Source organism: Hevea brasiliensis, chromosome 16 (genome assembly GCF_030052815.1).
Source record: "Hevea brasiliensis isolate MT/VB/25A 57/8 chromosome 16, ASM3005281v1, whole genome shotgun sequence".
Lineage (NCBI taxonomy): Eukaryota > Viridiplantae > Streptophyta > Magnoliopsida > Malpighiales > Euphorbiaceae > Hevea > Hevea brasiliensis.
In genome coordinates, this window is record NC_079508.1 from 56,499,432 (window position 1) to 56,516,576 (window position 17,145).

Consider the following 17,145-nt stretch of genomic DNA (forward strand, 5'->3'; position numbering starts at 1 on the left):
AGTTTCTGAGTCTGTTTTGGATCCAGTAGAACAACGTCCGCTGGGTTTCCAGTTTTGCCCGTACAAGTGGTAAACTACTTTGTCCTCCAGAGACCAAATGGCAAATTGGTTCTAGCCTTACCAACATAGGTTTCTAAACACAGTTAAAAGACTTGCTTCTTTTCTTTCAAAGGTAGTGTTCAAACAATTTTACATAGAAGAAACCAGAACTAATACATGATTACAACATAAACTTTTACAAGTACACAAGGTAGCATGCTAATGTGGAACCACCTCTAAGTAAGACATTTAAGGGTAATTGAGGATACGTGTGAATAAGGTACCAAAGCAACCAATTGAGAGTTGGGGATGACACCTTATCCCTTGGGCTACTTCCTCTTGCGTCGACTCATGAAAGGACTTTGAAGTGGAAGAGCCAAGAAATGACAAATGCAAAGACCATGCAAGCAAGCAAGAAATTCATAATGCGCCGGCTATGCCAGAATGTTCGAGTTTCCACCGATATTAGAGGTGCTGTCGGTGCTGATGAGAGAGCAGCGGTAGCACTGTGTGCCCCATTTGCCTGTTCGCCAGCAACATTGAGTGCAGTGACACCACATATCTCGCATATCCTGCAAAAGTTAAAAAGAAAATACATCAGCAATAAGAAAAGAACAAACTAGAACTCTGATAGTTAAAAATGAAGTGCTCGCCGGAAACCTTAAGCATGGAGCATTTGGGGAAAAACCAGAGTACAGTAAAGGTGAAGTTTGAACCTTATGGAAAACGCAGTAAGCATTAACCTAGCCTCAGTATATAAAATACATCAACTCAATTTACTAAAGGAAATGTAAAATAGAAAGAGTTAGCAGCGTACAATGGGCTGTGCATTCATATAGTGTTGAGTTTTAGGTTATTCGGTAATCATTCACTTCTACATCATACAATTTACCTTATGGAACCAGGGAAAAAGGGTACAATTTACCTTTCTGAACCATCTATATGCATCCATTCTAATTGGCACTTTTCATCTCCTCAAGAATCCTGATTTTCTTGATTAGTTTCACTGATCTAGTATCCACTTCCACACGTTGACAAGAAATCCCAAAATAATAAAATCATATATGCTAAAACAGGGCTAGAAATTCTTGAATTAGTTAAAAAGTATACAAACCAGGTGACTAGCATTTTAAATAGTCAACGAAACTCAACAGAAGAAATATACATATGTCAATATATGATAGATGATTACCTACATGAAGAAGTCAACAACTAAAAACCACCTGCAGTGGTTATAACCACGATGGCAGGGCTCAAATTCCCAAGTAAAAGAAGAAATGGATGAACAGTACACGATATTGACCAACGTGGAAAATGAAATGAAATCATGGCCAAAATGGCTCCTCAGCTGCATATCATTCGAATAGAATGATGAAGAAAGGTGTTCTCAAAGAAGTAGGTTCTTTAGTTGTGTTTTTACGCAGTAATGTGAAAATATTCGCACATGGATAGGCTAAGAAGTTTTTGCATCACACAACCACCTTATGTTTTCAAGAAAAATTACACCTTCTTCTATAATCAAAAGCCTCTTCCTTCTCGTTTCCTTACTTCCAGACACTACTCCAGGTCACTGGTTCAAACATGAGGAGGCCAAGATAATTTTATGAACTTAAGATAATCAGCAATTTATCTCAGTGAGGCAAATAAATTATTCCATTTGATGAGTACTTCTATTTTCATCAACAACCTTGACTTCACCGAGCCCTAGGAATACAATAATTAAAGCGTGAGAGATCTATGAGGCAAGGACAACCGATAACAGGAGATAACAATAAGAGGGAGACAATCAAATGCTTTTGGATCATTATATGCATGCATGGAGACAATAAACTGAAGAGGACATGTACTCCCAGACATCCACAGTAGCAAAACTCCAGCAGTGGATTAAATTTGCATATGTGCAGACAAGCACAAGTCCACATTCAAGAGTCAATGATAGTACATAGAGACAAGTGTGTAAGCTAACCACTGGACCGCACACTCCTTGACAAAGTTAAATTTCACAAAATGTGACCACTAAAGGCCTTCTAAATTATGATTTACGAGAAAAGAAAAATCATCGTTGGTCCAAGGCATAGTGGTGACCACTAGAATTGCTATTTCTTCGTCATTACTTCTTTGCCTTCGGCTGGTCAGTTCTGTTCTACGTTATTCATCTAGCTCACAAGGAGGCAAAAGAATAAAGACAACCATGACCAACACATGACAGGAACAGGAGCTAACAGTAACCACAAGGTACATATATATGTTAATGATCGGTAAAAGCAGGATAAGTAGAAATTTTTTTTTTCAAAGAAGGTATGATACTGTTGATTAAGACTCCTTTTGTTTTACGAAATTAGAAAATATTTTTCGTATTTTTTAATGTTTGGGACACTTAAAAAAATTGATCAACGAAAAATATTTTCTTAGTTAAAGTGAAAATTAAGTCATTTTTAAGGAAAATGACTTCTTATTTTCAAAAGATGAAGTCATTTTTCATTTTCTAAAACTTTGATAATCTTATTAAAATGTGAACACATTTATATATACAGAAATAAATACATATTATTAATTTAACATTACAACCATACAACGGAAAATATTTTCATTAAAAATATTTCTCATATATAAGTTATTTTCCGTAAAACAAACAAAGCCTAACTGTGAAAATTTTTGAAACAGGAAATATTTCATGAGCAAATTCAATTGAGCATAAACATTTTCACAAAAAGAAACATCAAGGGCTTTCCTAGCCAAACTATTTGGTTATCTGGCTAGGAATTTGATTAAGTAGAAACTTTATTCAGGTATATTTGGAAATTCAAATATGCTTATATGCTACCCTATCATTAAACAAGATTAGGAAACCTTTGCAAGTAAGTAAGAAGAAAAGCATAAGCCAACATAAGCCACACAACATGCCAACTTAAATAAGCCGCATTTTTTTGCTTAACTGAAAACTGAAGCCTTTAACTTCAGTTGAACAAGGATAAAGGAAATCTAGATAGTATTAATTATCCAAAGAGAGTAGTATTTCCAATTACAACCTAAACTTTAGTGGATATTTTCCCTCAATTAATTTGGGTTTGGCACAAACAGGAAAACACAAAAGTGGAAAAAAAAATGTATTCACAGGTTAACAGTACGAATCAGACAAACACAAACAAGTAGGATTCCAGGATTCCGTTTCAATTTTCGAACACTTCAAGTCACCAAGATGCTGGATCCAACAAATTGGTACAAAAGAAATTCCTCAAGCTACCAAAACCAAGAAAAGGGTAGCTGGAATTATTAACGAACAAACATAATATTCCAGAAAAACACACTTGGATAAAGACAAAACACATAAGAGTTCTTCAAAATCATCAAATGGATATCCAAATTTTCCGAAAATGCAGATTAAATGCATCAGAAAATACCTTTTCTTAATTAAAAAAAAAAAAAGCTGAATTGCTTACTCACATGTTACCCTTGATCTTGAACCAAGTCTCTGCACACTTCTTATGTGCAGCCCCCAAATCACCCTTGCAGGAACACCCCAACTCAATAGCTGCCCCATTCTCTAGCTCATTACTCTCCAAAACCAAATGGCAAATTCTGCAATCTCTGTCAGTTTTATCATCCAAATGCAGCTTCCCCTCCAAAGCCCCACTCTCCAAATCTACGTCTGACAAGCAATCTGAAACTGAAGAGTCCCTGTGGGCACCAATCTCTCCAGAGAATGACATATCACTGCTGCTACGGCTCAAATGGTGGCCTGTGTTAAAATGGGAAGTGTGTGTCGTTGCCATCGTGCGACGCCCAGAAGGAAAATTTGATGAAACGAGATCAGAGCTCGGGGTTTTGAAGGGTTTAAGACATTTGCTTCAATTAGAATAGAACTATAAGTTTATAACACACATGAACCCACTAAGAGACACGGAGTGGTATGGAGTTTTGGACCTAGAGAGGGGGGAGTTATAGAGAGAGAGTAGGAGAATCAGAGTAGGTGGAGGGGGTTTGTTTATTTAAACTTCATCAAAAAATCACTCTCTCTCAATATCTGTGTCAGTTTTGGGCTGTATTGGTGCACAGCAGTATAATTATGCATCTGCTGCATTTCAAACTGAAGTTTTTTTCTTTTCCTTTCTCAAACCTTCAAACCATTACACATTTCTAAATTTTCAATTTTTTTCTCAAGATTTTCTATAGAAAGTCTCTCCCTACAAAGAAAATATTAACTTTCCAAAAGACTGTTTAGTTTTTACTGTTTTCCCTTTCTTGTTGCTGGTTTGTGAACTGGCAACAAGACGCACGTCCTATTCCTAGCTCCTGGCCTAGAATTAGGGAGAAACCACAGGTCATCTCCATTTTTTTACTATACAAAAAGGACATGATTTAATTTTGGTATTAAGGTTTGAATACCTTTTTTAAGCTTCATTTTTGGATTAATCTGGGACAAAGTATAAGCCTGCTAGTTTAACAACTCTTACTTCTTAATTGACCAGCCAATTTCTCATCTCGAGGCTAGTTGCATGGTGGTCCCATACCAATGATACACCCTTATGATTTTCTTCTTTTATTTTTCAATGGCTATAATTTATAAAAGGATTCCAGTTGATTGATCAGATCAAACTATAATTATACTTTATCAATGGCTAATTACATAAATACAAATTACAAATCAAACCCAACAAGGGATAATGTTTCTTAAATCATAACAAAACAATAAACTGCCAATTAATGAAAGGTTTGCTTAAAAAAATATGATCACTATCAATGAGTTTTAATTTGATGGCATTACTCTCTTGGTAATAATGGAGTAATTAACTATGATACTAAGGCTAACAAAAATGCTCAGTGAATTGTGTTCATGAAAAGATAACAAAAATGGATCCCTTCAAAGATAAGAGGGGTATAATGCAATCTAAAGCAAATGGATTCTCAGTTGTTGTGAGGTTAAATTGGGCGTTTTGATATTACCTGAAAATGAGAGGAGAGGAAAAGTGTGCCTGAAAAATGACCACACTTGTACTTGAGTTAGCCACTCATAACAAAATTTGTCCTACTAAGTAACAAAAATTGTCCAGTTTCTATTAGCCTCAGCTGGCCACCCTTTCCTGTCGCCACTGGACAACACTCAAACAAAGCTGACCAGCGAGACGTAGTCCCATATGTTTTCTCCAATTTTGAGGAGCAATCTTTAGCATACCCTTTTTTAATTTTTTTTTCCTTTTGACGAAAATTCACTGCTTGCTTCACAGACCAATTATTCCTTTCTCTAGGTGTGGGAAGTGACAAAAAGATAAAGCATATTGTTAGAGTGAGTTATTATAGCTTTTTTGTACAGGAAAAAAAAAACATTAAAAATGCATTATCCTTTCCTGTGGGGAGACTTGTTTTGCATAGAATTGGAAAGTTTAGTGATTTTTTTTGCATTGAAAAGGACAATTTATTAGGTGTTGTTTATTAAAAAATTTGATGAAGTTGATAAAATCAGCTAGTTTAATTATAATTTTATTTCAACTTTTTAAAAATTAAGCAACTCACTCCCTTCACTTTCTAAAAAGTAAGCGAGTTTCAAAACAAAGTAATATATGGGTTTGATACAATAAATTGTATTAATATTTTGTAATTTTGGTTACTTTTTATTAATTTGAAAACGCAACATGCTGTATGCAATATTAAGAATAATACAAATCAGACAGAACTTGACTAATGTGTTTTGCTAATTTTAATATGTTATCTGCTTAAAATACTTAAATGAGGATGTAACAATGTAATTCAGACAGAATTTTAATCTAAATAACTCTGATGACAAAATAAGTAATAGATCATTTTCACTCCTTGTGATACAAGATCATATGGCAGATGGAGCACAGGCTGGGTCCACATCACCAGAGATGGGAGCAGCAGCCAGCGAAACTCCGCCGGAGAGCGGACCTGGGGCTGAATTACCGGAACTTCTAGTTGCCGACAAGGCCCGGCGAGGACTGGCACAGAGATTAGGCAAGTAAAGTCCTGTAAATTAGTGTACAAAATGGATTAATTTCTTTCGTATAATTAATGTCAGTGCAGTTGGTAATTAATTGGTAAATGTTAAATTTGGAACTAATTACTGGATCTGATAATTTAATTTTGATTTGAGTAATGTTACTTGGCCCGACAATAACATGTGTCAACTATTCTAATTAATTTTAAAAATTTAAACCTTAAAAATTTAAATCCTAAAATTCTAACCCTAAACTTTAAAATTACACAAATTTTATTGTTGGGCTAAATAGCGTTACTCGAATTTTAATTCAAGGACCGACACCTAACTATAATATTTATAATTTCAATAATATAAATGATTCATTATTGGTCAAACATAATAAATAAATATGATATTAAACAATGATAATTTTCTTAAAAAAACAAATAAATAATCCATTACAAGCTAAAATATAAAAAAGAAGAATCAGGATAATCAACCTGACCTCCTTCCTAAACAAAACTCATGGCCATGGAAATTAAATTAGAAAAGGAACTATATACTCTTTGAAAAATAAATATACCTTCTCCCAAGGCCAGATTGAAGTAGAGATCAACAATGTTGGGGCAAGCTTGATAACAATCATTTGAGCATAATTTAGCCAAGAAGTGAGGCTGAAGAAGAGTATCTGATGAGATACCAATAGTATTCCTATTAAGTCCGCATGCACTAACACATTCATCACTCTCAATCCATTCCTGCATTATATCAACTACCACCTCTGATGTCTTGCATTGGTATTTAACCTTTCCATCTTTTGTTGGAAAATTCTCTAACAAGCATCGCTTCCCAGAAGATGCAATTGAGTATGAGCAAAGCTCAACAGGCAATTGCTCGCACACAAGCTCACCTGAACAATTTAAAAGAGAAAGAGTTAATGGTTTTATAGATTTACATGAAGAAAGAAAATGGAGAAATTCTTAAAATGGGTTTACCAAGAGCTCCACTGAGGAGAAGAGACGTAGCAAGGAAAATGATCAAGGCCATTTTTAGTTTAGCAAGCTTTTTCTTTTTGTAAAGAATGTGTGACATCAGGCTTTGCGGGGCTTATATAGTAGACAAGTGTTATGAGGATACATTAACGGTCAATGATTGTTTAGTATCAAATACAAGGAATCAACATAAAACAAGGTTGAAGCCCTTTGGTATTATCGTGTTTTGCTGGCAACGAAAATCAACTGTTGTTGGATCCTTTATGCGACGCTGTATCCCGTAGGAACCTTTCTCCTTTTGTAAATATCAGCCAGCTGCAACTTCAGGACTATCATATGAAGAAAAAAAAATCATGCATATATGTCATTCTATTAAATGGGATCCCATAGAAAGCTGGCAGATAGAAAATGACGAAAGGGGAATATTAATCTCAAGTCTCAACCCCAAAGTTCATCAATACTATTCTTTGTTTTTTTGGCCATGAAATTTCATGGAGGTTTGCTTCTCATTGGGCAATATTACGCCAGATGTTTCTGGATTAATGTATTGGTACTGATACATACATAATGGCAATGTATGGAAACTGTACATTTTTGTTAAAAATAAAATTTGGTTACTGGTATAATCCCACCAGTTGCCTCAATTTGATCCTTTTATTTGACAAAATTACTTTCAAATAACGAGGCCCGCCTGTTCATAATCAGGTTAATATGCTAAAAATAATACATGAGTGTCTCTCCACTCTAGCGTTCCCTTCTCTTGCAGCACTATTAAGGGCTGTTGTTAGCTTTTCTTTAGCCTGCAATGGCCCTTTATTTCTCTTTTATTTGAGTTTTTAAGTTTATTTTCTTAATATTAAAAGTAATTTTTTAATATTCATTATTTTTTTTTATAAATTTATTTTTTTTAATAAAAGTAATTTTTTCATATCCATGAATTTTTTTTATGAATTTATTTAATTTTCCTCCATTTTGTAGAGTTGAGTTCCTACGATGGATATGCCCTTTTGATATGATTTCTAAACTTGGAAAAATGGTTATTCTTTACAGTTTTTTGAAAATTCTTGCTTGTACCTATCTGGTGAAAAAAAAAATTTCAAACAAAAATCAATGAAAACTTATTTGCTACCAAATTACCATTTGGTAGAAAACCTTTGAATCAATCTACCCCAAAATCAATGCATTTTTCACTCGTCTACAACATTTATGCATGCAAAGATAAATGTAAAAAATCTATATTTTTATTTCTTAATTTCTTGTATGATCTTCATTTTATGGGTTTTATCCCCAACTGCATGAAATCTTCTATCTTGTTAAAAAAAAAAAAAAAGTTGAAATGCAAAAATGAAGTTCGCAAAAAAAAAAAAACATCACTAATAAATCTCCATAAAAAACATTGTATGCTCAACCTCAAAAAATAAAATAAAATAAAATAAAATAAAAAACACTCTGGGAGGGAATTCCTGCAAGCAGGACTTGCATAATCCATGTATAGAAGAAAAAGAAAAATCAGCATGCATACATGAGCTCATAAACGCACACAACAGTGCACATAGATCGATCATTGAGATTCCATTATTTATGAATTACAAGAGAGCACAACTCAAATCCCACTTCAAGAAGATCTTACAGAAGTAACAGAAAATTGTTCAAAGTTTGCCGACTGCAGATTCACGTTTCGATTGCTTTTTCATCTAAAAAGGATGTTATAGAAAAAGCATCAAGACATCCATAAAATAAGTTGATACAGGATCACCAGATATCCAAAAATGCAACTCTTAAACTCAGGTTATCAACCCTAAAAAAGATACCAGGTTCATATGGTCAGGCTACTGGTCCTCAGTATAAAAATGAAAATGCATCAAGCTGCCTGAGCTTCAATCTCTTGGGCAGTTTCTGTTGATTTTGGTGAGGTTGGCTTCATCTCCAATGATTTTGATAAGCTTGGAATGTATCTCCAGCAACGCTTATGAACTCCACTTATCTTCTTGGGAGCATCAGCAGGAATTCCTGTAATATATACTAAACAGATCAACTTTGCTGCCACATTAAACAAAATAATTTTAAAAAAGAGCAAAGCCATTGACAGCTAGCACTTCCATTCCTACAAGTATTAAACTTGAACAAAGATACAAGCCAATTTAAAGAGGTTGCTACCACTGACACAAATGGCATACAAATGAAAAACCAGGACTTCATCAGCTTTTTCTTATCTGCAGGTCTAGGGCAGCATATATGTTCTAAAAGAAAAGGTGATGACAGATGAAATGTAAGAAACGGAAAAAGATGCAGTATAAATAAAGAGGAGACCAGGCAAACAGAAATGAAAACAATTCCATATGACAACCCCATCCAAAAAGCATAAAGAGGTTTCTATGAATCATTAAGTACAGACACACTTCTCTAAATACAATGAGCAGAGAACTTTAACCAATAACCTATGAACCTATAATATTAACAGTATCACAGTTCTTTGTTTCATAAAGAAGAAATGACCTAAAGACATTTACATTCAACTAGGAGTAGCCTAATCCAAAGTCTACTTAAGGGCTGAAAAGTGAAAAATGAAATCTGAAGACATCAAGTCTAGGGCTTTGATATACTCACCTAAATTATAATTTTTCCTCACTACAGAAACAATTAGTTTTTTGGATAAAAGTGTAGGTATTGCTATGATTCAATAAAAATATCTTAGAATTACCTGAACACAATGCTGCCTTAAATATTGGTTCAGTTATATTTAGCATTAGAATCATAGCAATATATCAAATGACAGAATCTCTGTTGACCAATTACCATCAAATGCCACAAATACATAATTACAGCATTTTGCATGCAAGTCATGCAATTTAAGAAGATCCTCTATGGATGCTACTCCATCAATTTATTTATGGAACTCGGCAGCTGAAAATGTCATGATTATTAAATCTGCAACCATATTTTTCTTCTGATGCCTTTTCTATGGGGAGATAGAAACAAGAATTTGCAGTACAATCATGGAGTTGAGACTAAATATGTTCCTCAGATCATTAAAACTAGCAGTCTAGCATATTTAAAATGTTCTTAAAATAACTGTTCTTGTAAAGGTTCTTATGGTATTTAAATTTAAAGATATTAGAATTATGGAAGACATTTATTTCTCAAGCATTGAAAAAGCAATTAAAAAAGCTTCAGTTGTTCTATAATAAATAAATTCAAAATTCATTAATATAGCGCCATCAGTAGTCAATCATGTTACCATTAATATACCTAGTTGGGCAAGGTATGGGACTTGGAATCTCACATTAAAAATATGGGATTTCCATGTGGGTTTTAAATGGACTAGGGCTTTTCCACCTCGATACCCAGCTTTTGGAGTGTGGTTCTCCTAAATCCATGACAATTCAATTGGCATCGGACCTAACCCATGCGCATGCACAGTTCAAGACTTGGAAAGCGGTACCTTGCAAGCTAGATTAAAATTCCCGAGCCAGGCCAGTGTCAGTAAGAGTTAGAGCCACCAATGATTACTGAGCCGGGCCAATGTCGGCTGGAGTAAAAGCCATCGAGGACATTGGGTGTGTAGCTTCATGGAGAAAATAACCCAAGCTAGGCTAGTGTTGGTAGGAGTAAGCGCCGCCAAAGATTCCCGAGCAAGAGCAGTGTCAGTAGGAGTAAGAGCCACCAAGGATGTTGGGTGTGTAATCGCTGGGGGATTTTATGATCCTAGCAGGGCAAGGCATGGAATTAGGAGTCCCACATTAAAAGTATGATATTTCAATGTGGGTTAATTGGGCAAGGTAGGAGACTTGAAATCCCACATTAAAAACATGAGATTTCATTGTGGGTTTAAATGGACTTGGGCTACCTCAATGGCTACCTTTTAGGGTGTGATTCACCTAAGTCCATAACAATTGGGATCAAACAATTAAACTAAGCAAGTGGGTTTATATAGCACCATACCATCAAGGATATCGGAGTAAAACTGATTCCTTATAGTTTCAAAAGCTTGCAAGTTAAACCTCTACCTTTTCTAGAACCTATAAGTTCAAGAAATGTGAAAAGTATGTCCTATTCCCAATCCATTCAAAGACATCTAGAGTTTGCAGCTCATCACATCTTTTCCCACTCAGACAATCCCTTATTAATTTTAAAACCCTCGTCTTACCTCCAAAAGCCTCCTCCCAAACATAGTGTTAATGTCAAGTTCACTAAACCTTAATAAAAGAGGATTCAATTATAGCGACAAATCTCCAATTATAACATCTAATAACAAAGGAGGAAACTGCAAAATAATACAGTTAACACTGACCGTCTTTATAAGCAATCCCCCACGCTTTTCCATGCCTACCATCCTGCAGCAGAACCAACCATTTACCCTTTTAACAAATTTAAAAAATAAATAAATAAAAGAACTCCATTATTTACACAATCCAACTATCTCACTTGTCTATTTGAACCCTAAAAACTTAAAAACTAAACAGCAATACAAACTAAAAACAAAGACCCAAAATTCAACCAACCATAAACCCTAAACCCTAGTTTTTGTCATAATCGTACTGCATTTATGCCCCTCACTTCTCATTCAACAGAAAACACAAAATTTCCATTTTGTTTCATATGCAAAGGCGAGAAAGACACAGAAAAAACAAAAAAAAGGAGAGACCTTATAGAGATTGATCTTGGTGATCTCATAAGAGACGTTTTTCCAATGAGATTTAGCCATGTGATAACCAATTCCCCAATTGGGCAAAAACTGGGAGACCTCGAATAGGTTCTTCTTCTTTTTCCGCTTTGGTTTCTGGGAAGACGAAGCAGTGGAAGAGGGATTAGCCGAGGAAGAAGAAGTGTTAAAGCTTTTAAGGAAGTTGAAAGACAATCTGAAGAAGCATAGGGTTTGATTAGTTGCTGATGTCCTGTTTACGAGACTTGTCGCCATTTTTTTGGATATTATGTAATGCTTTGCTTACTCTCTTCTCTGAAAGGGGGTTTTGCTGCTGAGCGAGTCCGTCTATTCATCATTAGGTTTTTGTTTTTGTTATAAAATGACCTCGGTGTTGATTCATTTGTGAGTTTAACAGTTAAATATAACTTATAATTGTTAATTAGTAATCGTTACAGGTAGCTAATAGTTAATAATAATTAATTTATATTATATATTTAATAAAATTATATTTAATTATTATTATTATATGAAAATAATTAATAATAATATGTATTATATAATTTATTTTTTTATTAAAATAAATATAAAATTATAAATTTATTATATTATTATTATATTATATTATTATTAAATTAAATATATAATTATTAAATTAATATATTATATTATTTATTATATTATTAAAATAAATATATAATTATTAATTTATTATATTATATTATTTATTTTATTATTAAAATAAAAAAAATAATTAAAATTTTTTAAAAAATAATTAAATAATTTTAAAAATATAAATAAAATAATAAAGTAATTATTATTGTTGATAAAAAAATCTATAATTAATTTTAACTTTTTAATATAAATTAATGTTTATATTTTATGTTATTAATAAAAAAATATTTTAATAAAGTTAAAATATTTTAATTAAGATATTAAAATTATAAATAAAAAAAATAAAAATATTAATAATATTAATTTTTGAGTTTAATAAAAAAATAATATGATCAAAATAAAAAATAAAATTAAATAAGTTATCAGCGATTGAGAAATAGCTCTATAAAAATAGAGTTGATACAAACTGCAGCTAATGAATATCATATCAATTACTCATCAGTCATCATTTTTATTTTTTTAAGCTTAACAAACACTCTAGTTCTTTGAGTATCTATCATCTAGTTTTTTTAGTATCTATCAGCTATTAGTTTTTTTAGTATCTATCAGCTATTAGTTATACTCAACAGGTAAACTAAGCACCCTCTTAATTAACTAAATTTAATATTTTATTTATTTTTTATTATATCAAGTAATTGTTAAATAAAATTATTTAATTTTATGAATATTTTCATAAAAATTATTAAATTTTAATTTTTTTATAAAATTTTAATTTAATTTTATAAATATTAATGAGATTGAAAATTAAAAATTTTTAAATTAATTTATTAATTTATTAATTATTTTATAAATAAAATTATAATTAGCAGCTTCTAGTAAAAAAGAAATAAAGAAATTATATGTATTTAACAATGAAGGAAATAATTAAATATATTTTTTATTTTTTATTTTTAAAAAATAATAATAAAATAAAATAAATTTATTTATAAAATAATTATAATAATTTTTATAAAATAAAATTTAAATTCACCTGCTTTTATCAAACACTCTCGCGTGTGATATTTTGTGATATTTACCCCACCGAAACGACACTTCGCCGGGTTATCCACTGTAGCTATAGAAAATAAAAGAGCTCTTGCGCTAAGAAAGCTATAGTGAAGAAATTAAAATAATTAATAAATATCACCAAAGCAAAAACCCAATCATATTAAAAAGCACTGTTCTAAGATTTTTCATCTAATAATCTTGTTTCTATAAAAATAATATTAATAATTAATTAAATATTCTTATATTTTATTAAAATAAAAAAAATGTATTAAAAATAACATTATATAAAAGTAAAGTTGAAAATATATATATATACTTAATTTTTTAAAAACGCAAATAAAACAAAAAAATTAAACCCGGACACAAAGAGCAAGCAATAAGAATAGCTTGAATTTATTTTACATTTAATTGATCCTAGTTAACTCTTAATGATCATGTAGTTACATGATCATTAAGAGTTAACTAGGATCAATTAAATGTAAAATAAATTGATTAAAGCAGAAAATGTGGTCAGTAGCAGAAAATGTGGTCAGTCAGCAATTTAGGATTATTTAAAAATAATTAAATAATTTTATGATAAAACCCATCTATTAATTTTTGGAAATGAAAATTCCCAAGAAGATTCATGCCACCACGGAAATCATATTGCTGCAAAAAGTGCAAGAATTTGGAAATGAACAAGCAAAGGAGGAAATTTTACTACTGAATAAACAGGAAACTACATCCAGTTAATGTTTCTTCATTTCTATCCTACTAAAAGAAACAAGCAAAAAGTTGGAAGTCCAAAAGAAATCTACTCGTATTGTTCCTGATATTCTCCCTCCTCATCCTCATAGCCTTCTTCATCTGCTGTTGCATCTTGGTATTGCTGATACTCTGAAACCAGATCATTCATGTTGCTCTCAGCCTCGGTGAACTCCATCTCATCCATCCCTTCCCCAGTATACCAATGCAAGAAAGCCTTCCTCCTAAACATGGCTGTGAATTGCTCGCTCACACGCCTAAACATCTCCTGTATGGATGTGGAATTGCCAATAAATGTGGCTGCCATCTTAAAACCTGTAGGCGGGATATCACAAACAGTTGATTTCACATTGTTTGGAATCCACTCCACAAAGTACGAAGAGTTCTTGTTCTGCACATTCAGCATCTGCTCATCAACTTCCTTTGTACTCATCTTGCCACGGAACATAGCTGAGGCTGTCAAATAACGACCATGTCTTGGGTCAGCTGCGCACATCATGTTCTTTGCATCCCACATTTGCTGAGTGAGCTCAGGAACAGTTAGAGCTCGGTACTGCTGTGACCCACGCGAAGTAAGAGGGGCAAAACCCACCATGAAGAAGTGAAGACGTGGGAATGGAATGAGGTTCACTGCAAGCTTTCTGAGATCTGAGTTCAACTGGCCAGGGAACCTCAAGCAGCATGTAACTCCAGACATGGTTGCAGATATCAAGTGATTCAAGTCACCGACTGCCCCAACACAAAATCCAAAGTATGATGTGAATTATAAATTTAACAGGAAACAATTGCCCAAAATGACATAAAAGGGTTAGAGATGAGCTTACAACTGGGAGTGGTGAGCTTCAGTGTCCGGAAGCAAATGTCATACAAGGCCTCATTGTCAAGAACCATGCACTCATCTGCATTTTCCACAAGCTGATGGACAGACAAAGTGGCATTGTAAGGCTCCACAACTGTATCAGAGACCTTGGGAGATGGGAACACAGAGAAAGTCATCATCATCCTATCTGGGTACTCTTCCCTAATTTTGGAAATCAAGAGCGTCCCCATTCCAGATCCGGTACCACCTCCAAGAGAATGGCACACCTGGAACCCTGCTCAAAAATCAAACAACAAAAACCATTAAAAATCCCTCCAAAGCACACAACTTTGTCAACAGAAGATACTAGATATAAGTGTCGTACCTTGCAGGCAGTCACAATTCTCAGCCTCCTTTCGAACGACATCAAGAACAGAATCAATAAGCTCTGCACCTTCAGTGTAGTGTCCTTTGGCCCAGTTATTACCAGCACCAGACTGGCCGAAGACGAAGTTATCAGGCCTAAAAATCTGACCATAAGTTCCAGATCTGATGCTGTCCATGGTACCGGGTTCCAAATCCATGAGTACAGCACGAGGGACAAAGCGACCGCAACTGGCCTCATTGTAGTAGACATTGATTCTTTCAAGTTGAAGATCTGAATCGCCTTGGTAGCGACCAGTAGAATCTATGCCGTGCTCGGCGCATACAACTTCCCAGAACTTGGCTCCGATTTGGTTGCCGCATTGCCCCCCTTGAACGTGAAGGATCTCACGCATTATTGCTCGGTATCGTTAAAAAAGGCGAGAGCTTTGAATTTCAGTCAGAGATGCAGAGAGAGGACGAAGAGATACAGAGAGCGAGAGAGAGGAGGTGAAATGAAGGAGAGAAGGGAAAGGGAGGTTTTATAGAAGAGGAAATGAGGGTTAGTTTGAGCGCTCCTTTTTTTTGTTTTTGATTTTTCTTTAATATATTATATTTTTGAATCTACGCTATGGCTAGTAAATCATTTTTAAAATTCAAATTCAGGGATACAGCTGGACGCAACCCGACAGCAAAGTAGTTTTGCCTTTTTGTGAATTGAGCACGGCGCCGTTTTAGGCCTTTGCACTATTTCCCATGACAGCCAGCCTCAGTACTGACATGTTTTCCTTTACGTTCCGTCTGGAATTACTTACAATTATTTGTCTAATTAGTAAACGATTTTTTTTTTTTAAAATAAAAATAGCATAGAACAAACCGTGCTGCATTATAGTTTCATTAAAAAAAAATATTCATGCAGACTTATTCACTATATAAATAAATCACAATTTTAAATTATCAAGTACTTAATTCACTAAATACTCTCTTTTTCCTATTATTCTATATATAGTAATTAATTACTTAATTTAACTTTTATATTTTTTTAGTGTTTAAAATATTTAAAAATATATTTTTTTATTAAAAAAAATTAATTCATTTTTTAAAATATAATCATCTCATTAAAATATAAAAACACTTTTACTTACGTAACATAATCACATATCATGAATTTAATGTTATAATCAAATTGTAAAAAATTATTCTCATAAAAATATTTTTTAAAAAAATAAAAAAATATTTCAGATAAAATTATTTTTCATAAAATAAACAAATCCTAAAACTTTATTTTTCTTCCCTGTATTTTTTTTTTAATAATTAGATTTTACAAAAGTCCACTCACTAAATAAAGTAGCATATGCATTAAATTACATTTAAAAAAAGTTTCAAAAATACATTAAAACCAATTTAAAGAAATGAGCCTTTTGCAACACAATAATTTAGACTAAGATCTGACATGGCACTAAACACAAGAGATAAAAGACCAATATTAGAAAAAAAAAATCAATCTATTAGAAATAAAAGGCAACATTTTTAAACTGACAATATATCATCGTTATCCCGCGATGCGGGTAAGACGGTTCATAAACCGATTTGGATTGAGATTGATTCCAAACCGACCCATTCTACATTACATAAAATTATTGTAAGTTTGCGATCCCAAACCGACCCTACGCAACAGCATGAATTTCTTGGATTGGATAGATTGGTCGGGCGAGTTATTTAATTTTTTTCCCCCGAGACACACTCGTATTTCAGAATTAAAATACACCCCTTAACAATCTTAGCAAGGCATTAAACGTTAAAAAGGTGAAGGCGTGAATAAGTTTTTCCTTTTTTTGTTTTTGTTTTTGTTTCTTTGATAAAAAAAAAAATCATATTAAGTAATTTTTTAATATGGTAAAATTTCTGATAAACTTTAGATATAGTTACACAACAAAATAAATTAAAATAATAATAAGAAATAAATTCA

The 17,145-nt window shown here is 32.9% G+C and overlaps 4 protein-coding genes across 5 annotated transcripts; all 4 read right to left on the reverse strand.

The window, feature by feature from the left end:
* Positions 1 to 130: 130 nt before the first annotated feature.
* On the reverse strand, positions 131 to 5,221 carry LOC110666324 (uncharacterized). 2 transcript variants are annotated; one of them, XM_021826764.2, is made up of 3 exons: positions 4,984 to 5,221; positions 3,484 to 3,778; positions 131 to 611 (listed from the first exon to the last, which is right to left on the reverse strand). In XM_021826764.2, the coding sequence occupies exons 2-3, from the start codon at positions 3,747 to 3,749 to the stop codon at positions 389 to 391; spliced, it is 489 nt and encodes a 162-aa protein (XP_021682456.2). In that variant the 5' UTR covers positions 3,750 to 3,778; positions 4,984 to 5,221; the 3' UTR covers positions 131 to 388. The 2 variants fall into 2 exon arrangements, with proteins under 2 accessions (XP_021682456.2, XP_021682455.2); XM_021826763.2 differs by lacking the exon at positions 4,984 to 5,221 and having other exon boundaries at positions 3,484 to 4,377.
* Positions 5,222 to 5,777: 556 nt separating this feature from the next.
* LOC110666408 (uncharacterized) lies at positions 5,778 to 7,066 on the reverse strand. The gene is made up of 3 exons (XM_021826894.2): positions 6,970 to 7,066; positions 6,558 to 6,884; positions 5,778 to 6,021 (listed from the first exon to the last, which is right to left on the reverse strand). The coding sequence occupies exons 1-3, from the start codon at positions 7,064 to 7,066 to the stop codon at positions 5,861 to 5,863; spliced, it is 585 nt and encodes a 194-aa protein (XP_021682586.2). The 3' UTR covers positions 5,778 to 5,860.
* A 1,423-nt stretch (positions 7,067 to 8,489) lies between these two features.
* LOC110666326 (uncharacterized) lies at positions 8,490 to 12,008 on the reverse strand. The gene is made up of 3 exons (XM_021826767.2): positions 11,612 to 12,008; positions 11,258 to 11,300; positions 8,490 to 8,976 (listed from the first exon to the last, which is right to left on the reverse strand). The coding sequence occupies exons 1-3, from the start codon at positions 11,882 to 11,884 to the stop codon at positions 8,828 to 8,830; spliced, it is 465 nt and encodes a 154-aa protein (XP_021682459.2). The 5' UTR covers positions 11,885 to 12,008; the 3' UTR covers positions 8,490 to 8,827.
* A 1,936-nt stretch (positions 12,009 to 13,944) lies between these two features.
* Positions 13,945 to 15,750, reverse strand: LOC110666327 (tubulin beta-2 chain). The gene is made up of 3 exons (XM_058137968.1): positions 15,199 to 15,750; positions 14,839 to 15,108; positions 13,945 to 14,743 (listed from the first exon to the last, which is right to left on the reverse strand). Exons 1-3 carry the CDS (start codon positions 15,590 to 15,592, stop codon positions 14,064 to 14,066), a joined length of 1,344 nt encoding a protein of 447 aa, XP_057993951.1. The 5' UTR covers positions 15,593 to 15,750; the 3' UTR covers positions 13,945 to 14,063.
* Between the last annotated feature and the right edge of the window lie 1,395 nt (positions 15,751 to 17,145).

Excerpts from the sequence above, each read along its gene's own strand:
- LOC110666324 (XM_021826763.2), bottom strand. The coding sequence starts at position 3,812 with ATGGCAACGACACACACTTCCCATTTTAACACAGGCCACCATTTGAGC. Across the intron at positions 612-3,483 it reads TTCAAGATCAAGGGTAACAT|GATATGCGAGATATGTGGTG; the intron begins GTGAGTAAGCAA and ends TAACTTTTGCAG.
- LOC110666408 (XM_021826894.2), bottom strand. The coding sequence starts at position 7,066 with ATGTCACACATTCTTTACAAAAAGAAAAAGCTTGCTAAACTAAAAATG. Across the intron at positions 6,885-6,969 it reads TCTCCTCAGTGGAGCTCTTG|GTGAGCTTGTGTGCGAGCAA; the intron begins GTAAACCCATTT and ends TAAATTGTTCAG. Across the intron at positions 6,022-6,557 it reads CAATCTGGCCTTGGGAGAAG|GACTTTACTTGCCTAATCTC; the intron begins GTATATTTATTT and ends ACTAATTTACAG.
- LOC110666326 (XM_021826767.2), bottom strand. The coding sequence starts at position 11,884 with ATGGCGACAAGTCTCGTAAACAGGACATCAGCAACTAATCAAACCCTA. Across the intron at positions 11,301-11,611 it reads CCAAGATCAATCTCTATAAG|GATGGTAGGCATGGAAAAGC; the intron begins GTCTCTCCTTTT and ends GTTCTGCTGCAG. Across the intron at positions 8,977-11,257 it reads GGGGATTGCTTATAAAGACG|GAATTCCTGCTGATGCTCCC; the intron begins GTCAGTGTTAAC and ends TATATATTACAG.
- LOC110666327 (XM_058137968.1), bottom strand. The coding sequence starts at position 15,592 with ATGCGTGAGATCCTTCACGTTCAAGGGGGGCAATGCGGCAACCAAATC. Across the intron at positions 15,109-15,198 it reads GAATTGTGACTGCCTGCAAG|GGTTCCAGGTGTGCCATTCT; the intron begins GTACGACACTTA and ends ATTTTTGAGCAG. Across the intron at positions 14,744-14,838 it reads GAAGCTCACCACTCCCAGTT|TCGGTGACTTGAATCACTTG; the intron begins GTAAGCTCATCT and ends GTGTTGGGGCAG.